This window comes from Heteronotia binoei, chromosome 6, assembly GCF_032191835.1.
Source record: "Heteronotia binoei isolate CCM8104 ecotype False Entrance Well chromosome 6, APGP_CSIRO_Hbin_v1, whole genome shotgun sequence".
Classification (NCBI taxonomy): domain Eukaryota; kingdom Metazoa; phylum Chordata; class Lepidosauria; order Squamata; family Gekkonidae; genus Heteronotia; species Heteronotia binoei.
Window position 1 is genome coordinate 115,475,657 of NC_083228.1, and position 24,324 is coordinate 115,499,980.

The 24,324-nt window shown below is 42.1% G+C and overlaps 1 protein-coding gene across 2 annotated transcripts in view; it reads right to left on the minus strand.

Moving 5' to 3' along the window:
• Positions 1-1,709: 1,709 nt before the first annotated feature.
• IFT80 (intraflagellar transport 80) overlaps positions 1,710-24,324 on the minus strand; it is a 104,408-nt gene continuing 81,793 nt past the window's right edge. For both annotated transcript variants that reach the window (XM_060242423.1, XM_060242422.1), the window contains 7 exons: positions 22,112-22,176; positions 17,895-18,030; positions 14,139-14,286; positions 13,421-13,592; positions 4,400-4,489; positions 4,128-4,300; positions 1,710-1,911 (listed from right to left, as the gene is read on the minus strand). In XM_060242423.1, the coding sequence (XP_060098406.1) occupies positions 1,725-1,911; positions 4,128-4,300; positions 4,400-4,489; positions 13,421-13,592; positions 14,139-14,286; positions 17,895-18,030; positions 22,112-22,176 (971 nt within the window). In that variant the 3' untranslated portion in view covers positions 1,710-1,724. The remainder of the gene's footprint in view (positions 1,912-4,127; positions 4,301-4,399; positions 4,490-13,420; positions 13,593-14,138; positions 14,287-17,894; positions 18,031-22,111; positions 22,177-24,324) is intronic.

Genomic DNA, 24,324 nt, shown 5'->3' on the forward strand with positions numbered 1-24,324 from the left:
GGTTCCCTTCCTTGAGCGCAGAGACTTGGCAACTGTGATCCATGCTATGGTCACCTTGAGAGTGGACTTCTGCAATGCCCTCTACATGGGGCTGCCCTTGTCCCAAATCCAGAAACTGCAGCTGGTGCAGAATTCAGCCAGACTGTTCTTGGGGCTCTCCATGTGGGAGCACATACAGCCAGGGCTGCGGACACTGCACTGGCTGCCAGTGGTATACCAGATTTGCTATAAGGTGCTGGTTATTAGCTTTAAAGCCCTATATGGCCGAGGACCTGCTGACCTTAGGGACTGTCTCTCCCCACATATTCCCCAGAGGGCACTTAGATCGGGAACACAAAACTTGTTATTGATCCCCAGGCTGAGGGAGGCAAGACTGAAAACAACGCGAGAAAGAGCCTTCTCATTTGCTGCACCTCATTGGTGGAACTAACTGCCTGAGGAGGTCAGAGCCTTGTGGGACCTCACCCAGTTCCACAAGGCTTGTAAGACAACACTGTTTCAGTTAGCTTTTAACTGAAATGCTGATCACCACCAAGATGCTAGATCCAATGGATGCTAAGATCAGTGAACGCCACCTTAAATCTATATCAAAATTAGCACTGAATTATGTTAAACTGTTTAATGTTTTTAATGTAAATGTTTTTATTGTAAGTTATGTGTTGTGAGCCGCCCTGAGCCTGCTTTGGTGGGGAGGGCAGGATATAAATCCAATAAAATAAATTAAGCAAGCTACTTTACAGTGATGTCTGAATGCAGCCAATCAACAGAACTTGCTCCCACTGACTGAAACCTATGTTACACATGTTGGTTCTTTATATGAATTTGAGGATGTATTTCCATTTTTGGTAACTAGATTTTTCTGTTTAACTTGGAAAGGAACTACTAATATAGTTGCACACATTAAAAAAAAGCAAGCATATGAACTTTCCACTACAATTAACTGCTGCAAAGTATCAAATATTTACCAGTGAAAATTATGGAATGGATGGAACTGTTCTTCACCACAATCTGGACCATCTTCACCACAACCTGAGGTGCAATTTCACTACCAAAATTCAGTCCTTTCTTTTATTAGATTGAATAAATGGCCATGGTTCAGGTAATGGTATGGGACCAGTGAAAAAGTAGGGTATATAGTACGTCTTTACATGGGCCTAAATCATTCTTTCAATTCCAGCCTGATTGTTGTGTACTAAGGCTGTACTTCTATCAAAGAAGGCACAAATAACAGCTGTGACTTCAGAGGCTGCTGAGATCTGTTATACTGTAGTCAAAACTTGCCAGATACTACTAGCCAAGCTAAGTCCACAGGCTATTTTTCTAAGTCTCTATCTCTGTTGTACAGAGGAAGCATAAGAATTATGATGTGGATTGCCAAAAGCTGCATATGATTTTCAGATAACGTTCCTTATGTTTTTCCAAAGGGTGCCTTTTTCTGAAATGTACCAGTACTGTTGCTGTGCTTGTCTCACACTATGTCAGCACTGGAACAGGTTAAGGCAGAATCTTCTATTGGATCAGCTTGCACCAGTGAAACCACAAGCTCAAAAACTCCAGCAGTTGGGGTTTTTTTTTAGCTGACTCTAATTTGTCTCTCTTCCCACTAACAATTCTATCTCAGTATTACTCAGCTGTATAATAGATACACAGCACGGTAGTCAATACCATCAGGGGATGTATCCTGACAAACTGGCTCAGCTCTGTATAACATTAGGAATTAAGCCTCAAAATGTCCTGAAAAGTAAAAGATAATAAATTGTAAAATTCAAGTTCTGCAGAATACTTGCCCCTTCTGCATATTGCAAAAATCGCTGATTCGTTTCTTTTTTACCAAAGTCACCCAAGAACTTCTGTCTGTAAGCCAGAACCGTGTCAACGTGTGTCTTGTGTTTCACAGCAAGTTCTAGTGCTCTAGAAGAAAATAATAATGAGCTCATCAGGCTGAACTCAGAAACTGGCCTTATTACAAAACCTTGGGTTTAAAAAAAAACATACACTGTACGAGTGACTGCAATGGTGGAAAGTTTTCCTGACATAAAGCAACAAGAAACCTAGCATTAGTGCTGGCAAAGCTGATGGGCTAGACACATTTTTATGAAGTATGTCATGAGAAGCAGTTATGTTTCTACTGACCTTACAGTACTATGAAAAAACCCTGAAATCTATGCATTCTCCTTTACCTATAGTACTCTCAGAAATACTGTGCCATCATTTTAAATTAATATTACTATCAAGTTTAAATAAAGTCTCATGCCATGGACTACTGTGGTCCCACAGGGAAAGTATTACTAGACTTTAACTTGTGACATCTGGGATCCACTATGAGCATTAACGTAATGGCTCCAACATACATAAGGAATTTTGCATGAGCAGAGTCTGAGGCATTTGTTTCAGTGTTGGTGAAGGCTCTGTACAATTAACAAGGACATGCACATAGGAGCTTTCTCCAACAATGATATGAATTGGGAACACCTGTTCATGCAGATCTCCCTAGCCATAAAATGTGGATTGAAACTGTTGAGTGAATCACTGTTTTAAACTTCTGCCCTCTCTATAAAAACAGCCACAATATGAAAAACAGGGGACTCAAGCTTGGGGAAAGGTGGCTGAATGGCTCACCTAAATTGGTGAATTTGTGGAAGAAATGACATTTGAAATGACAACTTCCCAACTCATTCTCTTAGTCTGGTAAAAAGGTAAAGGTAGTCCCCTGTGCAAGCACCAGTCGTTTTCAACTCTGGGGTGACGTTGCTTTCACAAAGTTTTCACAGTAGACTTTTTACGGGGTGGTTTGCCATTGCCTTCCCCAATCATCTACACTTTCCCCACAGCAAGCTGGGTACTCATTTTACCGACCTCGGAAGGATGGAAGGCTGAGTCGACCTGGAGGCTGGTACTACACAACTAAGTCACAATTCTGTACTCCAGATGCTGTTTATCCGTGGGGAGGGTTGCCAATATCCTGCTTCTGGTGGTGGGACCCCCACTGGCCTTCCTTATCCCCTCCATCAATCCACAATGGAGAAATAATGTGAAATGGGAGCGGGGATGGAATTGTACAATGTCATTTCCAGCCAAAACCCCCAGAAGTGATGTCACTAAATTGCGCAATATGGTCATGTCACTTCCAGTTTTCTGATCAGAAATTACATCTCTGCATCACACAATGCTGTTCCTGCCTGTCTGTGGCCCCCCAATCCTCTCTCTTGTTGACAGCAAAGGGCTGGCAACCCTAGGGAGAGGACAATTTGAGGGGAAGAAGCACTTAACCCTCCCCTTCCCAGCCAATTGTAAAGTGGAAGATAACCTGTATTTAAAATATCAATAAATAACAAATAGAAGAAGACGACGACTGCAGATTTATACCCCACCCTTCTCTCTGAATCAGAGACTTAGAGTGGCTTACAATCTCCTTTATCTTCCTCCCCCACAACAGACACCCTGTGAGGTGGGTGGGGCTGAGAGGACTCTCACAGCAGCTGCCCTTTCAAGGACAACCTCTGCCAGAGCTATGGCTGTCCCAAGGCCATAGCAGGTGCAAGTGGAGGAGTGGGGAATCAAAGCCGGTTCTCCCAGATAAGAGTTTGAACACTTAATCGCTACACCAAACTGGCTCTGGGTGTTTGTCATTTGAAATACAGTAAAAGAATTTCATTTTGGTACCAGCCAGCCCCTGCACTCATCCAAAGTAGCTTTCTGAATCCTGGCCATTATATACTAATATTACCAGCATCAGCAAGACTCAGTCTGATCCTTCTTTGAAGAAAAATGAAAAAATAAATGACCCACATTGGTGATTTAATTCTAATTTTTTTTTAAAAAAAAAAATCACAACAGATTCTCTTAAATATTGTTTTAGCATTAGATATCTGGTCTTGGGAGAGGGAGTGGAGTCAACGTAAATATTCCTTTCAAATATCTGGGCTACCATTAACAATTTTGGTTAATAAAAATTAGGTGATAAAGACCTAATAGGACAATGGGAAACAGAATAAAACTTTGTTAGTCTTAAAGGTACCACTGGACTCAAACTTTGTTCTTCTGCTGCAGACCAATGCTGCTATCCACTTGAATCTAGAGTTACTATTATGAACCTCTGATAACAGTAAAATGTATAAATATGCTACCTTTCCCAGTTGTAAAGGTTGATGTTGACTTGAATAGCTTGGTAAACAAGGCCAGCTTGAAGAAGCAGCATTTCAGCATCTTGTATGTTTCCACTAAAAAGCAGGATATGAGCCAGTCTTGATTCTTTTGATGGAAGATCTTTGATAGAACTGATGTACTGAACCTTGTCTATCTGTTTTTAAAAATATGCAGATGTTGCAAGAAAATTAGTGTGTTTGAAGTAACAAATATGTTTTGGTTTTAAAAAAAAAGTTAAGCCTCATTTTCTTACCTCACCAATGGATGCATAGGCTATTTCTGCTGTATCCATTTCCTTACTGGCCACTGCCATTGCAGCTAAACATGCCCACAAAGTTAGATCCTAAAAATGCAATCGGTAGATTAATTTAAAGGCAATTTTTCTTTTTATGTATGTTATGCAAGTATGCATTTTCAGCCAAATAAAGATGAGTAGACCTTCACTAATATCACATGATTTCAAAGGTGATTTCCCACTATTTGTTTCCAAAGTACAGGCCTTATCCAGTCAAAAGTAAGCACTTACAAAGCCATTGTTTTAAAGAAGAACATGGAGGATATGCTTAACTCTTCCAACAAATGGGTCTTAAAATGGTTTAGCTTTTTTGGTGTGTGTGTGTAATTGTGTTTTAAAACGGGTAAGGCTGGACTTCTCAGCCTGAAAGTATAGCAGCATATTCAATATATGGATATTTTCAGTTCTAGACCCCAGCATAGAGCTTTGAATCTGCAAGACACAAGGTCCGAAATCCAAGAACCAATCAAAATAACCACATAATAGCTTCCTCTTCCAAATCCCTGCTTGCTAATTTCTATTAATTTTTGACACAGTAGAGAGCAACAGAAGCTGATTTTTCACTACTCCACCACTGAACTTTTTCCCAGCACTTCTCTAGACCATCATTTTCCATGTTCTCATCAGAACTATTTCTGGAAAGTTTTCCAGAATGTAACAAGTTGTGCTTTGGAGAAGTTTCATTATCTAACAAATTAACAAAATGTGTCTTTTTTTTCTGATAGTAACCATTTAGGGAAGGGAGAACAAACACTTCCACAATTTTATTTTCTATCTCAAATGCAAGCAGGAAAAGATTGAGAACAGAAGAAAGAATAAGGCGGCAGACAATTATGAATACGAAGAACTTTGGAATGATTGAAACAAAATTGCTTTTTAGATATTTATAGTACAAGGAATGTATTTATTAGCACATTTGTATCCCACCCTTCCTGGAAGGAATTCAAGTTATCCAATTACATCCTCACAATTACCCTGCGGCATGGGTTGGGCTAACAGACAGTGATTTGACGAAATACATTGCAAACAGGGATTTGAACCTAGGCCTTCCAAGTCCAGCATTCTATACCATACTGGTTTAGGTACACACAAACATTATTTTAACAAATAAACAAGAAAAAGAATGCTGTCATGTTACTGAAATTTCACACACTTTAATAACGTTTTATTTATAAGGTTACACATTTAAACAGGACACTATAGTGAAATTATTTAATGTAATCTTGGTGTGACAATGTAAGTATAACCTATTTTGCCTAACAGCAATAAAACAGACAAACCTCAATTACATTTATTCATCTTTTTAAAGGACAAACGCATTAATTATAAATCACAGTATGAACTGAAGCAACAAAGAGCCTTGTAGCACAATAACAATAAGTGTACTCTGGAATGGACTTTGGTGAGCCAGAGCTCACTTAGTCACATGCATGAAGGCAACGTGGTAGTATATGCATCTGACATAGTGTGCTCTGGTTCTCAAACCTTTGTTATGCCACAACAATAAAGTTATGACACCTTTAAGGTGACAAAAGATTCTTTGCATTAATTTCAGAGTTTCTGTTTCACTAATGGTGGAAGCTTCCACTAGCATAATGAGCCTTTTGCTTGGTAGAACATGCCTCTTACCCAGGCGCAAGGCTGCCTGTGTTGCAGGAAGACTCCACAGTCATTGGGGGGCCAGGCTGCCACAGACTTAAAATGGCTATCCCTTTAGAATTTGAGTATGAACCAGGGGTGGATAGAGAGGAAGAAACAGCTCTGGAAAAGTGCCTTGCCACACGCACATACACACACCAAAGGAAGGGAGAAAGAGGCAGCCTGCTGGCTGTCCAAACACACACCTTGCATAGCTCTGTACATCCCATAGTTCTGCTGAGGTGTCCATGGCTCATTCAGGCTGGGTAAACCCATTGGAGTGCCAGCTTCTCCAGGCCACATGTGGCTTGACTGAGCTGACTGCTGCCCTTCTACCCATGAGCTGCACCATGGCCTTTGTCTGATAGCGGAAGATTGGTATCACTTGCCGTGAAGCTTCCTTCTCGGTGGACTGGCAGTGGGTCGGTCCGACTACTGGGTATAGGCTCCTCCTCCTCGTCACAGGGTCGGGTGCTCCAATCGATCCAGAGGGGGAGTGGCCTATACCACCCAGGACGCGCCAGTTGTATCCAAGCCGCATCCCCCTAATAATAAAAATTTTCACCACCTCCCCATTCACGTACAGGGACGAATAAATGAGAAGATTAGTTTATTACAGTTCAACACACCATACAAATGGCAGATTGAAAGAAAGTCACTGTTAAGCAAAGCAAAGGTAACATCCTCCCCACAGGGAAAGCACCATTGCTCCAGGATCTATCTCCAAAACTCAGGAAGCCGCTCAACCTTTAACGGGCGGGCCGGACCGACCCACTGCCAGTCCACCGAGAAGGAAGCTTCACGGTAAGTGATACCAATCTTCCGTTCTCCGGTGGTCTGGACAGTGGGTCGGTCCGACTACTGGGACGTAACAAAGCTGAACATCCCCGGGCGGGACCGGCTTCCCTGTTTAGAGTGCATGCTGCAGCGCACGACTCCCAAAGGCCGCCTCCGCTGAAGCCCATTTATCCACTTTATAGTGCCTGGTAAAGGTATGTACCGATTTCCAAGTCGCTGCCTTACACACAGCTTCTAAGGACGGAAAGGACCGGTACACAGCTGATGTTGCAGCACCCCTTAGAGAATGGGCCGTGATCCCATCTGGAGGGGTTTGACCTTGGGCCTTGTAAGCCAAAACAATACATTCCGTAGCCACCTGCTAAGGGAGAAAGTGGAGACCTGTCGTCCCTGCGACTACTTGCTAAATGAAACAAACAATGCATCAGACTTCCTCCAGTCTTTTGTGCGATCAATGTAAAAACTAAGTGCCCTCCTAACGTCTAAACAGTGCAGCTCCCTTTTCTTGGGAGACTGGGGGTTGGGACAAAAATTTGGAAGAACCAACTCCTGGGACCTATGAAAGACAGAATTAACTTTAGGAATGAAAGATGGGTCTGGCCTCAGCACCACCCTTTCATTATGGAAAACACAAAGCTCCTAGTCGACCGACAGGGCCCTTAACTCAGACACTCTCCGTGCTGTAGTGATACCCACCAGAAAAATTGTTTTTAGAGTCAGTTCCTTCAGTCCACAGGAAGCCATAGGTTCGAAGGAACGCCCACACAACGCAGTTAGTACTATATTCAACTTCCACGAGGGGAATCTATGTACCTGTGGGGGCTTAAGGAGAGCAACACCCTTCAGGAACCGTTTAATGTGCGGATGCGCTGACAAGGACTTACGTCCCCGCACCCCCTGTATAGACGATATGGCCGCCACCTGACGCCGTAGCGTGCTGGTAGAAAGCCCCTTGTCTGCCCCTTCCTGAAGAAAACCTAGAATACCATTTACCTTCACCTTCATCGAATCCCACCCCCGTAAGGTAGACCACGAAGCAAAAACCTTCCAGGTGGTATTGTATATCCTATTAGTGGAACACTTACGCGATGCTAACATAGTGTCCACCACTCTGGTGCTACAACCTAGTTCCTTGAGCTGTAACCGCTCAACTTCCAAACTGTCAATTGCAACATGTCTGGTTGAGGATGAGACATGCTGCCCTGTGTCAGAAGGTCGTCCCTCCCTGGCAGCTGCCAAGGAGGCTGAATAGACAACCTCAGGAGCTCCTGGAACCATGACCGTCTCGGCCAGAAGGGAGCCACCAACACCATCTCCACCTTTAGTTCCGCCACCCTCTGTAACACCCTGGGTAATAGAGGAAGGGGCGGGAAGGCCTACACTAGTCCCATCGGCGCTGAGGGCATCGGTTCCTTCTGCCCTTGTGTCTCTGACCTTGGCAAAGAACCTGTCCACTTGGCAATTTTCTGCCGTGGCAAACAAGTCCACCGACACAGGTCCGTACCTGTCCACTATTAGACGGAAGGTGTCCCTGTGTAACATCCACTCTGTTTGGTCCAGCCAGCGTCTGCTGAGCCAATCCGCTAGCAGATTGTCCTTCCCTGGAACATGCACCACTTTGATTGACAGGAGATTGACTTCGGCCCATTCGAAGAGAACCTTCGCCTCGGCATGAAGTGATTTCACCCTGGTTCCTCCCTGTCGATTTACATATGCTTTGGCGGTTGAGTTGTCCGTTTTCACCAGGACATGGTGACCCCTCAGAACTGCCTGCAACCCTAACCGGATCGCCCTGAGTTCCAGGAAGTTGATACTGCGCTTCATCTCGTGAGGCTCCCACTGACCCTGGATCATTTGATCCTGTGAGTGAGCCCCCCAACCCCATAAACTGGCATCTGTAGTCATGCAAACCCTCTGAGGTTCGCGAAGCGGGTAACCTGGACTGAAAAGACCCGGGTTCAACCACCACTGTAACTGGGACGTCACCTCTAACGGTAGTGTCACCAGTTTGGGAATTTTGTTCCTTATAATCTCCTGAAAAGGCCGCAGAAAAAATTGTAGGGGATGAGTGTGGAATCTGGCCCAAGACAGTAGATCCTGAAAGGATACCATCATCCCTAAGACTTGTGCTAACTTCATGACTGGCACCTTCGGTTGCTGTAACACCCCTTGCAGAAGGAGGCAAAACTTCTCCCGTCTCTCTGGGGTTAAGAAGACTCTGTCCACCTTTGTATTTATTTCCACTCCCAGATGCACTAGTATCTGAGAGGGAAGCAGATTGCTCTTCTCTAGGTTCACCACGAAGCCGTGAGAGCGCAACATGGTCACTGTCTGCTGCATGCCCTCCAGGCATTGCTGGTGGGACCCTGCCTTCACCAGAATGTTGTCCAGGGAAGGAAATAGGGCCACACTCCGCAATCTCAGCTCCGCCACCAGGGTCACCAGAATTTTTGTGAATACCCGGGGCGCAGACTGCAGACCAAACGGCAGGGCTCGATATTGAAAATGCTTCCCCCCGTAGGAGAAACGTAGAAAACTTCTGTGTGATTCCCGAATGGGAACATGCAAGTAGGCCTCTGACAGATCCAAGGAAGCCAAAAAATCCTGAGGCTGAATGGCTAGCAATACTGACCGTAGTGTCTCCATCTTGAAATGTTTTGTCAGGATGAACTTGTTGAGCCATTTCAGATCCAGAATGGTTCTGAACTCCCCGTTCTTTTTGGGAACTAAAAATATCACCAAATAGACCCCCAAACCCTGTTGAAGTACTGGGACGGCCTCCATTGCCCCTATATTCACCAAGTGCTGAATGGCCGACAACATTGCTCTGTGAGCAGATAAATCTTTTTTCCGGGGAACCCCTCGAAAATGGTTGGGGGGAAGAGAGTGGAATTCCAAGGCGTAACCTTGTTCCACTACTTCTAGAACCCACTTGTCCTGATTCCAAATGTCTGTGAAAAGGGAAGGACGACCCCCTATTTTGTTTGTCGGCTGGTGAGAGGCATAGTCACTGGGATCCTCCTTTCTTGGAGGGATTTTTGGAACCCTGATCTGCCTTCCCAGAGTAATATGGTTTGGGATCACGCCCCTTCTGCTGCCACTTGCCTCTGAAGGGACGAAAGGAACCTGGTCTGGATGGTTTCTTCGAATCTCGAAAGGAAGGAAAGGACTTCCTCTGTTTCGACTCTTTACTCTTGGAAGGTAAAACCTTCTTTTTATCCTTGTTCTCAATGAGGTATCTATCGAGACCCTCCCCGAACAACAAGGCTCCTTTAAAAGGCACCGCTGCCACCCTGGCTTGGGCTGCAGTGTCTACCTCCCAATTACGCAACCAAATGTTGCGTCTGGCAGCTACCCCACATGCCATGGCCCTGGCCGCCAGTTGCATGGTGTCTAATGAACTATCTGCCACGAAGGCAGCGGATAAAGCAATCTTTTTTTTTTTAACTCGTCCTTGAACTCCTTAGGAGCTCCACTGTCTGCTGCTGCCAAGTTATTAGACCACGTGCACATTGCTCTGGCAAACAATGAAGACGTAGTGGCTGCCTTGATGGCCCAAGATGTCGCTTCAAACTCTTTGTGTAAGGCCTGCTCAACCCTCCTATCGCATGGATCCCTGGGTAAACCATCTGCGTCCATAGGAAGGACCGAATTGGAAATCAGGCTAGTTACAGGGTCATCCACTGTTGGTAACTTTAATCTCTTAGTAGCCTGTGGAATAAGCGAATAAAGTTTGGAGAGAACCTATTAGTTTGCTTTAGGCTTAGTCAGACGTTCCCATTCCGCTTTGACTAAGGCAAAAAAGGCCGCAGGCAAAGGAACCCCTGTCTGAGCACTGCTCAATTTTGGCATCATCTCCCCTGAACCTGTGGGGAGATCAGGATCCAACTCCTCATTTTCTTTAGGAGTGGGTACAAAGCTGAGGGTCCTCAGTACTTTGGGAAGCAATTTTGAATAGTATTCAGAAGGAAAGAGCCTAGATTGAACAGTGTCAGTCTGCTCCTCCTTGTCTGACAGTTCACCCTCCTCCTTATCTGACTGCTCAGAGTTTTCTGATTCCTCAGCTGAGCTCAAGAGGGGGGGGGGGAATCCAAACCCAAAGGAGGCTTGATCTTAGAGCGTCCTTCCATAGTGTCACTGGGACTAGTATCTCTGCCCCTTTTCCCTCCATCCTTCTTTTTTGGTTGTAGGGAAGCAGGGGAGTCCAGCTGCTGACGAAGGTCCTGTCCCAACTCTTTTAGCAGCTCTTTCTTAAGCCAAAGGACTAAATTTGACTTGGCATCCTCTCCTGTGAGGTCAAGATTCTGAGCCTCCTGTTGAGGAGTCAGAGCCCCAGACAGAAGAGGTAGATCACATTCGCTGTGTGAGTTGCTGTGTGAGCTAGCTGCCATTTTGTAGCTTCTCACGTCCCTATAAGGGAAGGAAAGGCAAAAGCAACTAAAAAAGAAGCGGGAAAAGGCTCAGAATGGAAGACAGAATGTCTCCGTTGCGCCCTCTATTGGGCCTTTTGGTATCTTGCCTTCCAGTCAGGAACAAACCCCCTCAGAGGCCTCTCTCTCTCACTCCTTTGCCAAGCCTATACGACTAGGCAGTCCGAAGGAGAGACAACGCGGGCAGCCTGGGGACCCATCTGAGCCTGCTTCGGCGGGGGAGGGCGGGATATAAATAAAATTTTACATTACATTACATCTGAAGCCCCGTGGACTCGCGCACAGCCCTGTTGCTGTAGGGCGGTTTACCGCGCTGCCTCTGCGCTTGCCGCCTCTCTTTCCTTCCGGCTTGGTTCCAATCGCGACTGCGAGGGAACGAAGCGCTGCGTCGTCTGCCGTTTGCTCAAGGTCTACTCGTGAGTAGACCCTGCAGACTGCCGCCACCGGTGTTGTTGGGACCGATCCCAACGCTTCCGGTCTGTTTTGTTTCAGTAATCCGGATCTTCTGCGCTTCTCAGCAAGCGCCTGGAGAAAAACCGTCCTGCCTCGTGCAGGGCCGGGAGAAGAACTGGCGCGTCCTGGGTGGTATAGGCCACTCCCCCTCCGGATCGATTGGAGCACCCGACCCTGTGACGAGGAGGAGGAGCCTATACCCAGTAGTCGGACCGACCCACTGTCCAGACCACCGGAGAACTATAATGGCCCCTGGCATGAACCAAATTAACCTAATTTCAATAAAATCAAGATGAAGAATTTGGCCCAAGTATAAATCATCTTTACCGAGGCAACAATTTTTTTCTAAAATGATAGTTTTGTTTTTGACTCATCTGAAAATCATAATAATGTAAGAAGCCTTTAAATTGTGCTAAACCAGAGGAGAAATACTAGACTCACTTCATCTGCAGTTGTTGTCTATGTTCTCAGAAATAAATTGAGGAGGGTAGTGAAAGGGATTTTTTTTTAGGGAAAAAAAAAACATAATAAGGCTACCCTGTAAATAATTAGTCAAAGGGGTCTGCTTGTCTTCTATTCTTCCTTCCCACCTGCAACAATGCTACTTACCACTCTATAACAGTTTAATGATCTCATGAATCTGTGCTCATATCAGAAAGAGCCAAGACAAGCAGCCAACACAGCGTTGCATGAGCCTCCATTCCTGTGTTCTTAAAAGGCTACTGGCTGAACAAAACCAGGATGCACAGTATTGTGGTGTCTGCCAAGCCTACATTTAAAGAGCCAAGAGAGGCACCTAGGATACAGCATGAGTAATATGTGGGCAACCAGACAGAGTTCGTATGGAGAATAGGTCAGCTGCTATCAGACAAATGGCATGCTACATCAGTAAGAGTAATATAAATGGGGTGGATAGATGGGTTAGGCAGAAGATAAATGATAGATAGATAGATAGATAGATAGATAGATAGATAGATAGATAGATAGATAGATAGATAGATAGATAGATAGATAGATAGATAGATAGATAGATAGATAGATAGATAGATAGATAAAGGAAATAAGCTATTTTGGGGGATTCAGTTTTTTGGCAATGGGAATTTTTCACATGAAAAATACCACTATTATTTGTTAGTAATCTGAAATTTAAAAAGTGCTTGATGCTGCAAAAGGGGAAAAAAAGATAATCTTGCTTTTATGACACTGTCTTCTACCTTTGTAATTCTGTTTTCTACTATTTGTTGTTTTCTAACTCTGTAATCCCAAACCTATTGCATTGGTTACTGTTTATTTTATGATATCAGATCACATCATTTTTTATTCCGTAATCCATCTTGAGTCTTAGTGAGAAAAGCAGCATATAAATAAAATAATAAACAAGCAGGATAATTATTATTATTGGCTTGATGTGGAAAAAAATGTAGAAGTGCGTCATATTTCTGAACAGCAGGTTCGTTTATTACCATCACAAGCAGTTTTTGAGAGGGGATTTTCTAAAGCAGTTTGTGACAGTGTTGCCTTTCCTATTGGCAGAGGTGTAGGATGAAGGAAGATAGAGAAATCTAACAAGTTCTTTCAAAACTGAAGAAATTGCTAGATTGCAACTCCTACATATATAAAAATAACAAAAACCAACTTTGCTGCAGAATGTTATATTTACCTTAACAAAGCGACAGAGTCGGATGGCATCTTCCCACTTTGAACTGCTCACATATTCATGAAGTATGGTTGGATATGGTGAAATATTCATGTGAATGAGTGAGCCATCAGCTCTTCTGATAGTTATTTGACTTCCAACAAAACTCACAATCTGGGGATTTTTACTAAATTCACTGTTGAAAAAAGTAATTATTACAGATCAGAAAGTTGTTTTGAGAAGTAGCATAGTCTGATTTGAATTTCTGAGCTCTGACTACATCAAAGTAGCTCAGCCACTGACTGGGGGTGGAGCTTCATATTAACAGCTAGTCTGTAGGCAACCAACATAAAAGAACAATTCTAAACAGGTCTTCTTGGAAGCCCATTTTAATTCAGTAGGGTTTACTCCCCCAAAAAAGTTCTTATGATTGCAGCCTAACCCAACATTAAGTAGCCATTGAAACAAACAAACAAACACATTATTTGAACATTGATCTGCAGCTAGCTAGGGAAAAGCTGGTTGCTGATTCCCAAGGCTAAGAGCTGAGAAGTGAAATGAGTGCTCCAAGTAATCCAAACTAAGCTGCTGCTTCAAATTAAAGAAAAACTACTCTCCATTATACTCTCCTATAATTGCACTTATTCCTTCTACGCTGTGGAATCCCAATGACTGGACTGGGGATCGCTTTGGTAGTGGAGGCTTGTAATTAATAAGCACTATGTATAAAAATAAACAATACCTTGCATCTTTTTCATAGAGGATTTTTGGCAAGAGATCTTTGTCTACATACACTACATTGGGATAATACCAGACTGTAAACCGTGTGTCTTGAAGTCCACAAAGTATGTTGCACGTGTCATTCCATGCCAAAGTATGTACCATTGATCCTTAAGAGAAAGTAAGCAGAATATCTTTAGAGCTTTTGTTGTTAGCCGCCCTGAGCCTGCCTAGGCGGGGAGGGCGGGATATAAATAAAATTTATTATTATTATTATTATTATTATTATTATTATTATTATTATTATTATTATTAATACAGTACAGGCATCAGGATATTCTGCCTCCCTTGCCAAGGAAATACTAGCTCAGTTATATATTCTATGAAAAATAACATTCATGTTTGAATTCTCAGGAAGTATAATTTGTGGTCTGAAAGATTCAACCGATAAGCATAAGCCTGGAAGAATTAATGGACAGCACCTTAGTATTATAGAGTTGGAAGGGATCTCCATGGTCATCTAGTCCAACCCCCTGCACAATGCAGGAAATTGATGAATACCTCCCGCCCTACAGTGACCCTTGCTCCATGCCCAGAGGACAGCAAAAACCCTCTAAGATCCCTGGCCAAACTGGCCTGGAGAAAAATTGCTTCTGAACCCCAAAGTGGCAATCAGCATTTCCCTGGACATGTAAGAAAAGGCCATGAGAACTAAGCACTGAAGCAACCCTTCCTGCCCTTCTTCCCATGATCTGCCTAAGTTCACAGAATCAGCATTACTGTCAGATGGTCATCTAGCTTCTGTTTAAAAACCTCCAAAGAAGGAGAGCCCATCACCTCCCAAGGAAGCATGTTCCACTAAGGAATTGCACTGTCAGAAGGTACTTCCTAATGTTTAGCTGGAAAATCTTTTGATTTATTTCCAATCCGTTGGTTCTGGTCTGACTTTCGGTGGCAACAGAAAACTACTCTGCACCATCCTCTGTATCGGGTGTCCCCAATCCTTGGTACCAGTCCATGGCCTGTTAGCAACTGGGCCACACAGGAATGGTGCTTTCAGCTCCCCGGGTCACAGACCTGGGAAGCTGAGAGTGGCTGGACGGCATGTGCTCTTCTACCAGCCCAGCTTCCCAGCTCTCCTTACAATCCTGGACCCAGTCTGCCCCCCCGCCCCTGCATTTAAAGACCCCCAAGGGGAGAAGGGATGGCGTGTGGGCGGTGGCAGGGGCTGCAAAAACCCTAGTGCCACCTGCTCCCTTCCCTGGTCCATGGAAAAATTGTCTTCCACGAAACCAGTCCCTGGTGCCAATAAGGCTGAGAACCGCTGCTCTATATGATAGCCTTTCAAGTACTTGAAGATGGTTATCATATCACCTCTCAGACATCCATGTTTTAGCCCTCTCTGAAATGTCCTTTCACAAGGGGTGCCATTCCATGGAGATCTAGTGATCCTGAAGCACTCTCTGTTTGGTTAGCCTAGAACAGTTGTTTCCAGCCCTTTTGATATGATGACCCATGAGTCCACATTTACTTGGTATGGTGACCCACCTAGGGCCAACCCAGTGTTTTTTGCAGATGTTTCCCATCCTGTGATCCCCACTTCTTTCTCTTGTCCTCTTGCTTTCGTATGCACTGAACAGCAACTATAAACTTTCCAGCATTTTTCTCCTTCTTTAAGTTACTACTATAAAGTTACTAATTGTCTGACAGATTCCTCCCCCCCCCCCCCATTATATTGAAAGGGGAGGCAGAGGCATGAATGTGAGAAGCTGGCAAGAAAAATGAGGAGCAAAAGAATTATGCAAAGGGAAGGAGTGGCCTGTGACTCGCATTCAGAGGTTTTGCAGTCCACTTTTGGGGTCCCAATCCATAGACTGAGAAACATAGTTCTAGGGCCTTCCCATGAGCTTTATGCAGCAGTACCTGCAGTATGCTTTAGCTGATACAACAAATAGAGTAGGAAAACATGAAACCTTCAGAATTTAGATGCTAAAAACATTCTGTTTTTTGTAGTGTGACTGGTTTTGTTGTTTTATTGCTTTTAATTATTCTTGTGTTTATTATTGCATACTTTTATGTTACATACCACTTTGAGGGCCTTATGGCTGAAATCCAGCACAAAATAATTTAAAAAATTATATTCATCACTGTTTCTTTCACCATGAACAGTACTTTGACCATAGTTTTATGGGCTTCTTTAGAACTTAAATTTTTGACGATGCCATGCAAATTTTAGCTACAACACATTGAAATATTTGGGCAAATTTTCAGGGTCTATATTTTAAAGACAGGCCTAAAATATACCTCAGCAGCTATGTTGAGTACCCTAATATTTTATCTGTTCATCTGGAGAAATTCCTTATTACTATCCAGATAAGTGTTACGTAAACTTTTTCCTCTGAAAACAATAAATGTGTCGAATGTACACATAGCCATGGTGCTAAATAATCTGTCTACTGTTTAAATCTGCCAGTTCTCATTAAAATTATACACAGCTTCTGAGTATCTGCTTTTTACCTGTGCAGTATAAACTAGAAAGTAATGTTACACATTTGTGAAAACTCTTTGCACTTTGAAAATTAAACCTTCACATGTTATTGCTTTCCTAACAAAGTACTCTCAGGCATACAAAGAAACAGCCTGAAATACAAAGAGTTATGGCATTACTACATTTAGATTTTAGGGCTGTTCTCTGTAAAATATAGTGACATCAGTTTAAATGTCAACACTATTTTATTGCTGATAGCTTTATAAAAGGCAGCAAGCTTGTTCATTTATCAACTATGAAGTGATTCACAGATGTTAGAAATTACATCTCCCATTGGTTGTACTGCACACATACTCCTTACATCTGTGCTTCCAAAAAATATTTGCCAAGCAAACTACTGGAATGTTATCTTTACATGATGCTAACCTGCATGTACCAGTCACTATGGGATGCTTTCTGTGTTGCCTCTGTGCATGGAAGTCTCTTTAGTATCGCTTTTTCCACTTTACTAATGCAGAACTGACATGATGTGGGAGAGGCCTTCCGCATGGCTACTTGCTACAGAAACTTTGTTCTTGCAAACCACAAGATGTGGTGGTGACTTTAAAAGGGGGAATTAGATAAAGATCTATTAATAGCTACTAGCCAAGACAGATAAATTTATTTTATTTTTTAAAAATTGTCAACAACTTTGCAATGTCACTTCCAGGAAAACCCCTAAAGTGACATTACGCCTCTCTAGGAATTACTGAAACTCTATGCTAAAACCAAAGAATTTTCAGTGATTCCTAGGGAGGACTTAAATAACTTTCAGGGAATGCTGACAGCTGCTCCCCATGTTCTCTCCCCATTGGATTCCTATTGGATGCTGGGCCTGGCAACCCTAAATAGAATGGTGTACCACATGGGTCTTTAGTCTGACCCTTCATTAAAATTTAATTTTCCTACATGACACTTAAGTAAGACTAATGCGGGAATGAGCCACATTTTTTGTTCTTCCCATGTGAATTTGGGAGTCATTTATTAGTGGAGCAGCAAGCAAAGATGCTATGATACAACAGCTAGTGAAAGAGTCAACTCTAGCTGCAAATCAGACTGCAGTGTTTTGAGCTGCATGACTCACCATTTGAACACAATTTAAAATAAATTTACCATTTTAACACAATTTTTTTTAAAATTGGCATCAATCATAGGAACTATAAAATGAGCAATTATTTTTCTTCTATCAATAATAAAACAGAAAACAAAACATCTGTTGCAGAACGCCAGCTACAGTTAAGAAATTTTTACCTATTTTGATTACTTTTTGTTCTTTCCCAAACCTCTTAACAGAAGTAATATAAAGGTCTCTGTTCTTGTCAACAAAAGCAACTTTCCTTTCATTTGTAAGTCCCTTCTGGTCTAGGGCAATTTCCACGATTTCTGTCTATAATACAAATCATAATGTTTGCATCAGAACTGAAATGTTAAAAACACAATGCTGTGTCATTTTCTCACCTTGAATCAAGAGACAGTTATAATGTAGCTTTATCCTGTTTGTTCTTTCCTCATAACAACACTATTAGACAGGCGACACTGACTTGGCCCAATAGCAGGGAGATGAATCGCATTATCCACTATATCATGTGATATAATTTGCATAGTGCGTACAGTTTTTATAAAATCATCTTATCCAGATCTTGAACCAGCACTCTCACAGTCAATAGGAGAACCGTATATCTTAATCAGAATATTGTCTAAGCATGAAAGTATGTTTTGCTCCCCCCCACCCCAGTTCTCCCATTGTTTTTCTATAACCCTATGTCTTTATTATTTTGGGCTTCCCCTTCAGTCATCTCTTTGTTGTGGCTGCATATGTAAAATTTAGGGAAAGACATCCATAGTTTTTCATTGTGAGAAATATTCTAAAACTACTGTTCTGAAGGGTAAAGGGTAGGGTTTCCAGCCTGCAGGTGGGGCTTGGAGATCTCCTGCTTTTACAACTGAACTCCAGCTGGAAGAGATCAGTTTCCATGGAGAAAATGGCTGTTTTGAAGGGTGGACTCTATGGCAGGGGTGGCCAACGGTAGCTCTCCAGATGTTTTTTGCCTACAACTTCCATCAGCCCCAGCCAGCATGACCAATGGCTGGGGCTGATGAGAGTTGTAGGCAAAAAACATCTGGAGAGCTACTGTTGGCCACACCTGCTCTATGGCACTGTATCATGCGGAAACCCATTCCCCCTCCTCAAACCCCATCCTCTCCTGGCTCCACCTCCAAAGTCTCAAGGTATTTTCCAACACAGAGCTGGCTACCCTAGTAAAGAGTGAGTTGGAAAATTGCAGTGCAATCCTAAACACAGCTACACCCTGCTTAGCTCACTGGCTGCAATATATTTAAAAGGCTGTTATTCTGATTAGGATTCCACTGTTAATGGTGCTGAAACAATAAACACATGTTTAAAACTAGTTGTGCCAACTGAGATAAATACACCTCCCTCATATCCTTTATTTCAGAACAATCCAGTTCACTTTAATAAAACTACACGAAGTTGCAAAGCGTTACGAGTTCTAGCCTTAATGCATCACAATGCATTCATAAATGAAGAATGCTGTACTTTCTGTACATAATTAAAATGTCCCGTCTTTTAGGTAAACATCAGTACTGACAATATCAATAACTAAAACCAATAGAAACCTTTTATGTTAGTATACTTTACTGGTTCTTCTGTAACTTTTCATTGCCTTGTGGAACTGAAACTACCAGTACCTCAGCAGATGTATTCTATGATTAATACAAATGTGGGAGTGGGATCTTTTTTTTTTTTTTGCAGAATATTCGCAGGTAGGCTGGTGTTTAAGTCTTCTCATATCGGGTTCCATTATACAAATTTTCCCACCATGAATGTGGATCTGCAGTATTAGATCCTGGCGGGCATGGGGTGGGGCCCTGGGTTAAACCAGCAAGAGAAACAAGCAGGGAAGGTTTAAATACTGTTCTTCTATATTAGTATTATGAAACAAATACAAGGTTAAGAACTCTGTACTTGCCTTGCAATGTACAGCTCCACCCTAAATTAAAGGTATTAAAAGTAATAGTTTAGACTGAAAACAATAATGGAGACTGATATGAAGAGCTTCAGGTAAGACTCTACTGTTTAAATTATGTTGTCATTGTGACAGCAGAAAACAAAAACATATAAAATGTTCTAAATCAAATGGCTGTTGCAAGGGACCAGTGCGTTTAAAACAGGAGAAAAATGTCTCCAGAATTTTAGCTGTTCCTAATGAGTTTGGGGTATTTTTGACAGATGAGAATAAATATAGCCACTAAAGAGCAAGGAGCATCAAAGAGATGTCAGTGTACTCTGCCTCTGGATGATATTGCATTAATCGTTAGAACACCTATGATTAGCTCTGCTCAAAAAAAGTAAGATTGAGGTCAGAGATAAGAGGATTCTCACTCAGAAATGCTGTAATTCACCTTCATTAGGAACACTATTCCTATTCAAAGGAAAATGCAATGTCACCCCTCCTAGCTAATACACCTGCATGGGCTGCTTTTAGCAACTGTGGCTGGAAGACACGACCACTGTGGGGAGGAGGGGGATTAAGTATACAAGATTCTCCAAGGCCAGGTTGCTCTGAAAGCCTGGGAAGCCAGGCAGTCCTCCCACCTCATTCTGCAAAGCAGCAGCTGGCACATTGCCTGCAAAGGGTTCTTTTTACCATAACACACTGGTATGGATTATACAAACCACACATTAATCCTTGGTGTGTTCCCATATTCTATTTCAGTATACATTTCTGACGATGCCTCCCTAAAAATTAGTACTTCACAAACTCAGTGTCAGTTTTAAACTTTTAACTACTTCTGCCTCCTTATGCCCACAAAACTCATTTGCCATCAGTCATTCAATATAAAAAAGATGGAGGGCATATCACTTCCAAATTCTTATTTGCTCAGCCCTGCATACTTTTTATCTTTATCTAATTTTTAAAATCTATTTTTATGTTATTTCAATCTGATTTTGCATGCTTTCAGTTAGCAATCTCTATTTCTATCAACACATTCCCCCTCCCCCCATAATTTTTGAAGATCTCTGCACATTGGTGATTTTCAAAGTAATGTGCATACAGAAGCTGGGATCCCCCAGGTTCAAATCTTCACTGCACTATGAAGGTGATAGTGTAACTTAGAGCCAGTCACTCTTTCTCAGCCTAACTTATCTCATAGGGTTGTTGTGAGCAGGGCTTTGTTTGTAGAAAAAGACCAGCAGGAACTCATTTGCATATTAGGTCACACCCCTGATGTCACCATTGTTTTGCACAGGGCTTTTTTGTAGAACTAATTTGCATATTAGGCCACACCTCCTGATGCCAAGCCAGCCAGAACTGCATTCCTGTGCATTCCTGCTAAGAAAAAGCCCTGGTTGTGAGGATAAAGTAGAACAGAGAATGATATAAGTCACTCTAACTGCCTCAGAAAAAATGTGTAATAAAAATAAACCAATAAATGAAATCAGAAACTCCTAGGTGCTAACTTGAGCAAAAGCTATAGTGATTGTGATGTTTATCAAATTACGACTAATTTCAGTTTTAGTCATAATTTCATCTTAATTTGATCCAAAATTATTTCATTTCTATGTTACCATTTTGTTCATTTCAGATTAATCAGCTTCTGTAAATGTTAACTTTATATTAACATTTAAATATTACCATTAACATTTATATTACCTTTAAAGCCTTATATGGCCGAGGACCTGCCTACCTGAGGGACCGTCTTTCCCCGTATGAACCCCAGAGAGCACTGAGGTCAGTCGGGAAAAATCTAATGACCATCCCTGGGCCGAAGGAGATTAAATACCAGAACACTAGAGCACGGGCATTTTCAATCGCGGCCCCTACCCTATGGAACCGACTCCCCGAGGAGGTGCAGGCCCTGCGGAACCTTGATCAGTTCCGCAGGGCCTGCAAGACCGCCCTTTTTAAACTTGCACACTTGGACTGCTAAGAAGATCGGTAATTAAAGATCCGCCAATGCGGTTTGAAGACCTATACCGCTGAATAACTGCACTTATTGGGATTGGTTTTAATGTTATTAAGTTTAATGTTTTAATGTTTTATATTGTTAAATTTAAGGCTTTTATCTACTATCTACTATTGTATGTTTTTATAAAATGTTGTTAGCCGCCCTGAGCCTGCCGAGGTGGGGAGGGCGGGATAAAAATAAATTATTATTATTATTATTATTATTATTATTATTATTATTATTATTATTATTATATTGCAAAGAGATTTTATGTTTCATTCTTGTTAGTGATGCCTGAACATTAATAAAGTTATTAAATCTAAAATTAGTTTTATTGGTTGCTCTGATTTCTGATGGATAATATGCTAGTGTCTAGAAACTGGGAATATACTCTCAACCTGGAACATTACTAGAAACTCAACAAGCTTTACACTAATATAAATTAATAAATCGTCCAACATAATTACAGAATGATGCAATTATATTGTGTACATTACCTTATGACTAAGAGGCTTTCCATCTCCAAGTGGCTTTCCAGACAAGGCTTCAAACAAGTAAATAACTATATGAAAAAGACAATGGATTAGAAATAACAGTGTAAATGGTGTAACACTGCTTCTGCAAAAAATTGAGTGTGGGTAAAGAGCTGCATGGAAACATCACTTGGAGGGATGGGTACCTGCTGCTGCACTCTTCGGCATGTAGTTTTCAAGGTGCATGACACTAAGGTTCCATTTGTCCTGGAAACTTTATTCTCTAGCTTGGACACTGTGCACCTGACAGGGGCTGATTCACACATTACAAAGTTTATGTGGTAGACCCATGGACACTATGAAAAGTTTGGACCAAATGTGCACCTGGAGTTCTGTGCTAGGAACCCAATTTCCAGGCCCAGGGGTCTTGATTTGGATCAGGACCACAGTGTATGTGGCCTAATCCCCCCGCCACACATTATTTTCTTAATCTGAAATGGCCTTTGGGAGCTGCTGTTTACGTTAGAAACTTTCATGTACCAATGGAACAAATGGCAACTCTCGGCCATTTCAGGTCCAGAAAACAATACGGTGTAGGACACGTAAGTCTCTTCTCTCTATACATCACAGTCCCAAATGAAGTCAGGCCATCATGTGCCTGGAAATGCCAGCTCAGAATTCCATGGCCACAACTGCTGATGGTCTACATATGCCTGCTGTGTGGATTTATCATTTTGCTATATGTGACTTGGCCATGAGACTGGGGGAGGGGAGGAAGAGGAAGACAAGAAGAGAAAGAAAGATACAAGGACTCTTCCTTATGTGGGGGCAGTCAGCTGAACAACCACCTGCCACATCCTGTCTATGCAGTGGCAGGTAAACTGAGGAGATAAAGGAGGAGGAGACAGGAGAGGAGTAGAAATTGTTTCTGACACAAATGCCCCATGCATAAAAGAAGTTGTGGCACTGTAATGGTTGCCCCATATTGATAGTGAACATTGTGAGCCACGGAAGCTTAATTCCTGAGTCAAAGAAGTGTGAACTTCAGCAGCATCTATAATTAAAACTGAAGTTTAACCATTGGACAAATGAAGAAGGAAATACTATTAAGAACAAGGAAAATAATAAAGAGTTATATAAATTCAGCAAGCATATATAGAATCATAAAATAACAATTACAAACACATTTTTGACACAACATGCAAAATCCAGTTTATATGTCATTTATCTTCCATGTGGCATACACGTTTAAATTTAAAACTCTTCCATTTGCATTTCAGTATAATGTCATGAGCTTCTTTCAGAAGGATACAGGATATTGGTTTGCGGTCACTGGTTATATTGGCAGGAAAAACGATGTTATGAGAACAGGTGCTGTTCTGATGTTGTTGGTTGCATATGAAAAGGAAAAAGAAGGGTTACGTCCAGTGCTAGTTTGAGCCAGCTGTGTAAACACAGGAAAATAACTTGTGACTTGAGATAGTGTTGTGCTCTCTCTTTTTGATGTAAGGTTTTCTGTGTCATTGTTGTTGCTTATATTTTTACTAAAGCTAAACATTTACTATAATTTTTTTGTTTTTAATTAAACCAACAGGAATGTATATAAACCTCCACAACAAGATGGAATAAATATGACAGTGGTTTTAAAAAGTACCTTGTCTTATCCTTTGCATCCCAGTAATTTCCAAAATGGAAAAAGGCAGCAAATGGATAACTTAAAAAGCAAAAACATTTTTACCTTTTTAACCCCTATGCAATACTCACAAAAGATTCCCATTTGATGCAAATATTTAATAAACTATTTAGCCTACTAAATTGAGGGTCTCTTCAGTCCAAGCTAGATTTTTCATATTGTACAATGAATAGTCAGAAAGCAATATAGGCAGTTCGTACATTAATGTACTGCAAAGCCAGGGCTTTTTTGGTAGAAAAAGCCCAACAGGAACTCATTTGCATATTAGGTCACACACCCTGACATCACCTTTCAGTAGGTTACTTTCTGCATAATGACACAGAAAAGTACAGGGCTGTCAACTGCATTTCATGAATGTGTGTTCTCACACAGCCCAATGAAAGGCCTTGTTTGCCCCCTCAACACGGCCGGAAAGAGAGAGTCAAGTGCAGTGGAGCGGGCAGCAGCAGGCCCAGCTTCTCCTGGGAGGGGATGCTTGTGGGCAGCTCTGCAGCTCTCATTCTCTTCACAAGCCTGTTGGAGGCTGGAGGTGGCAGAGAGGACA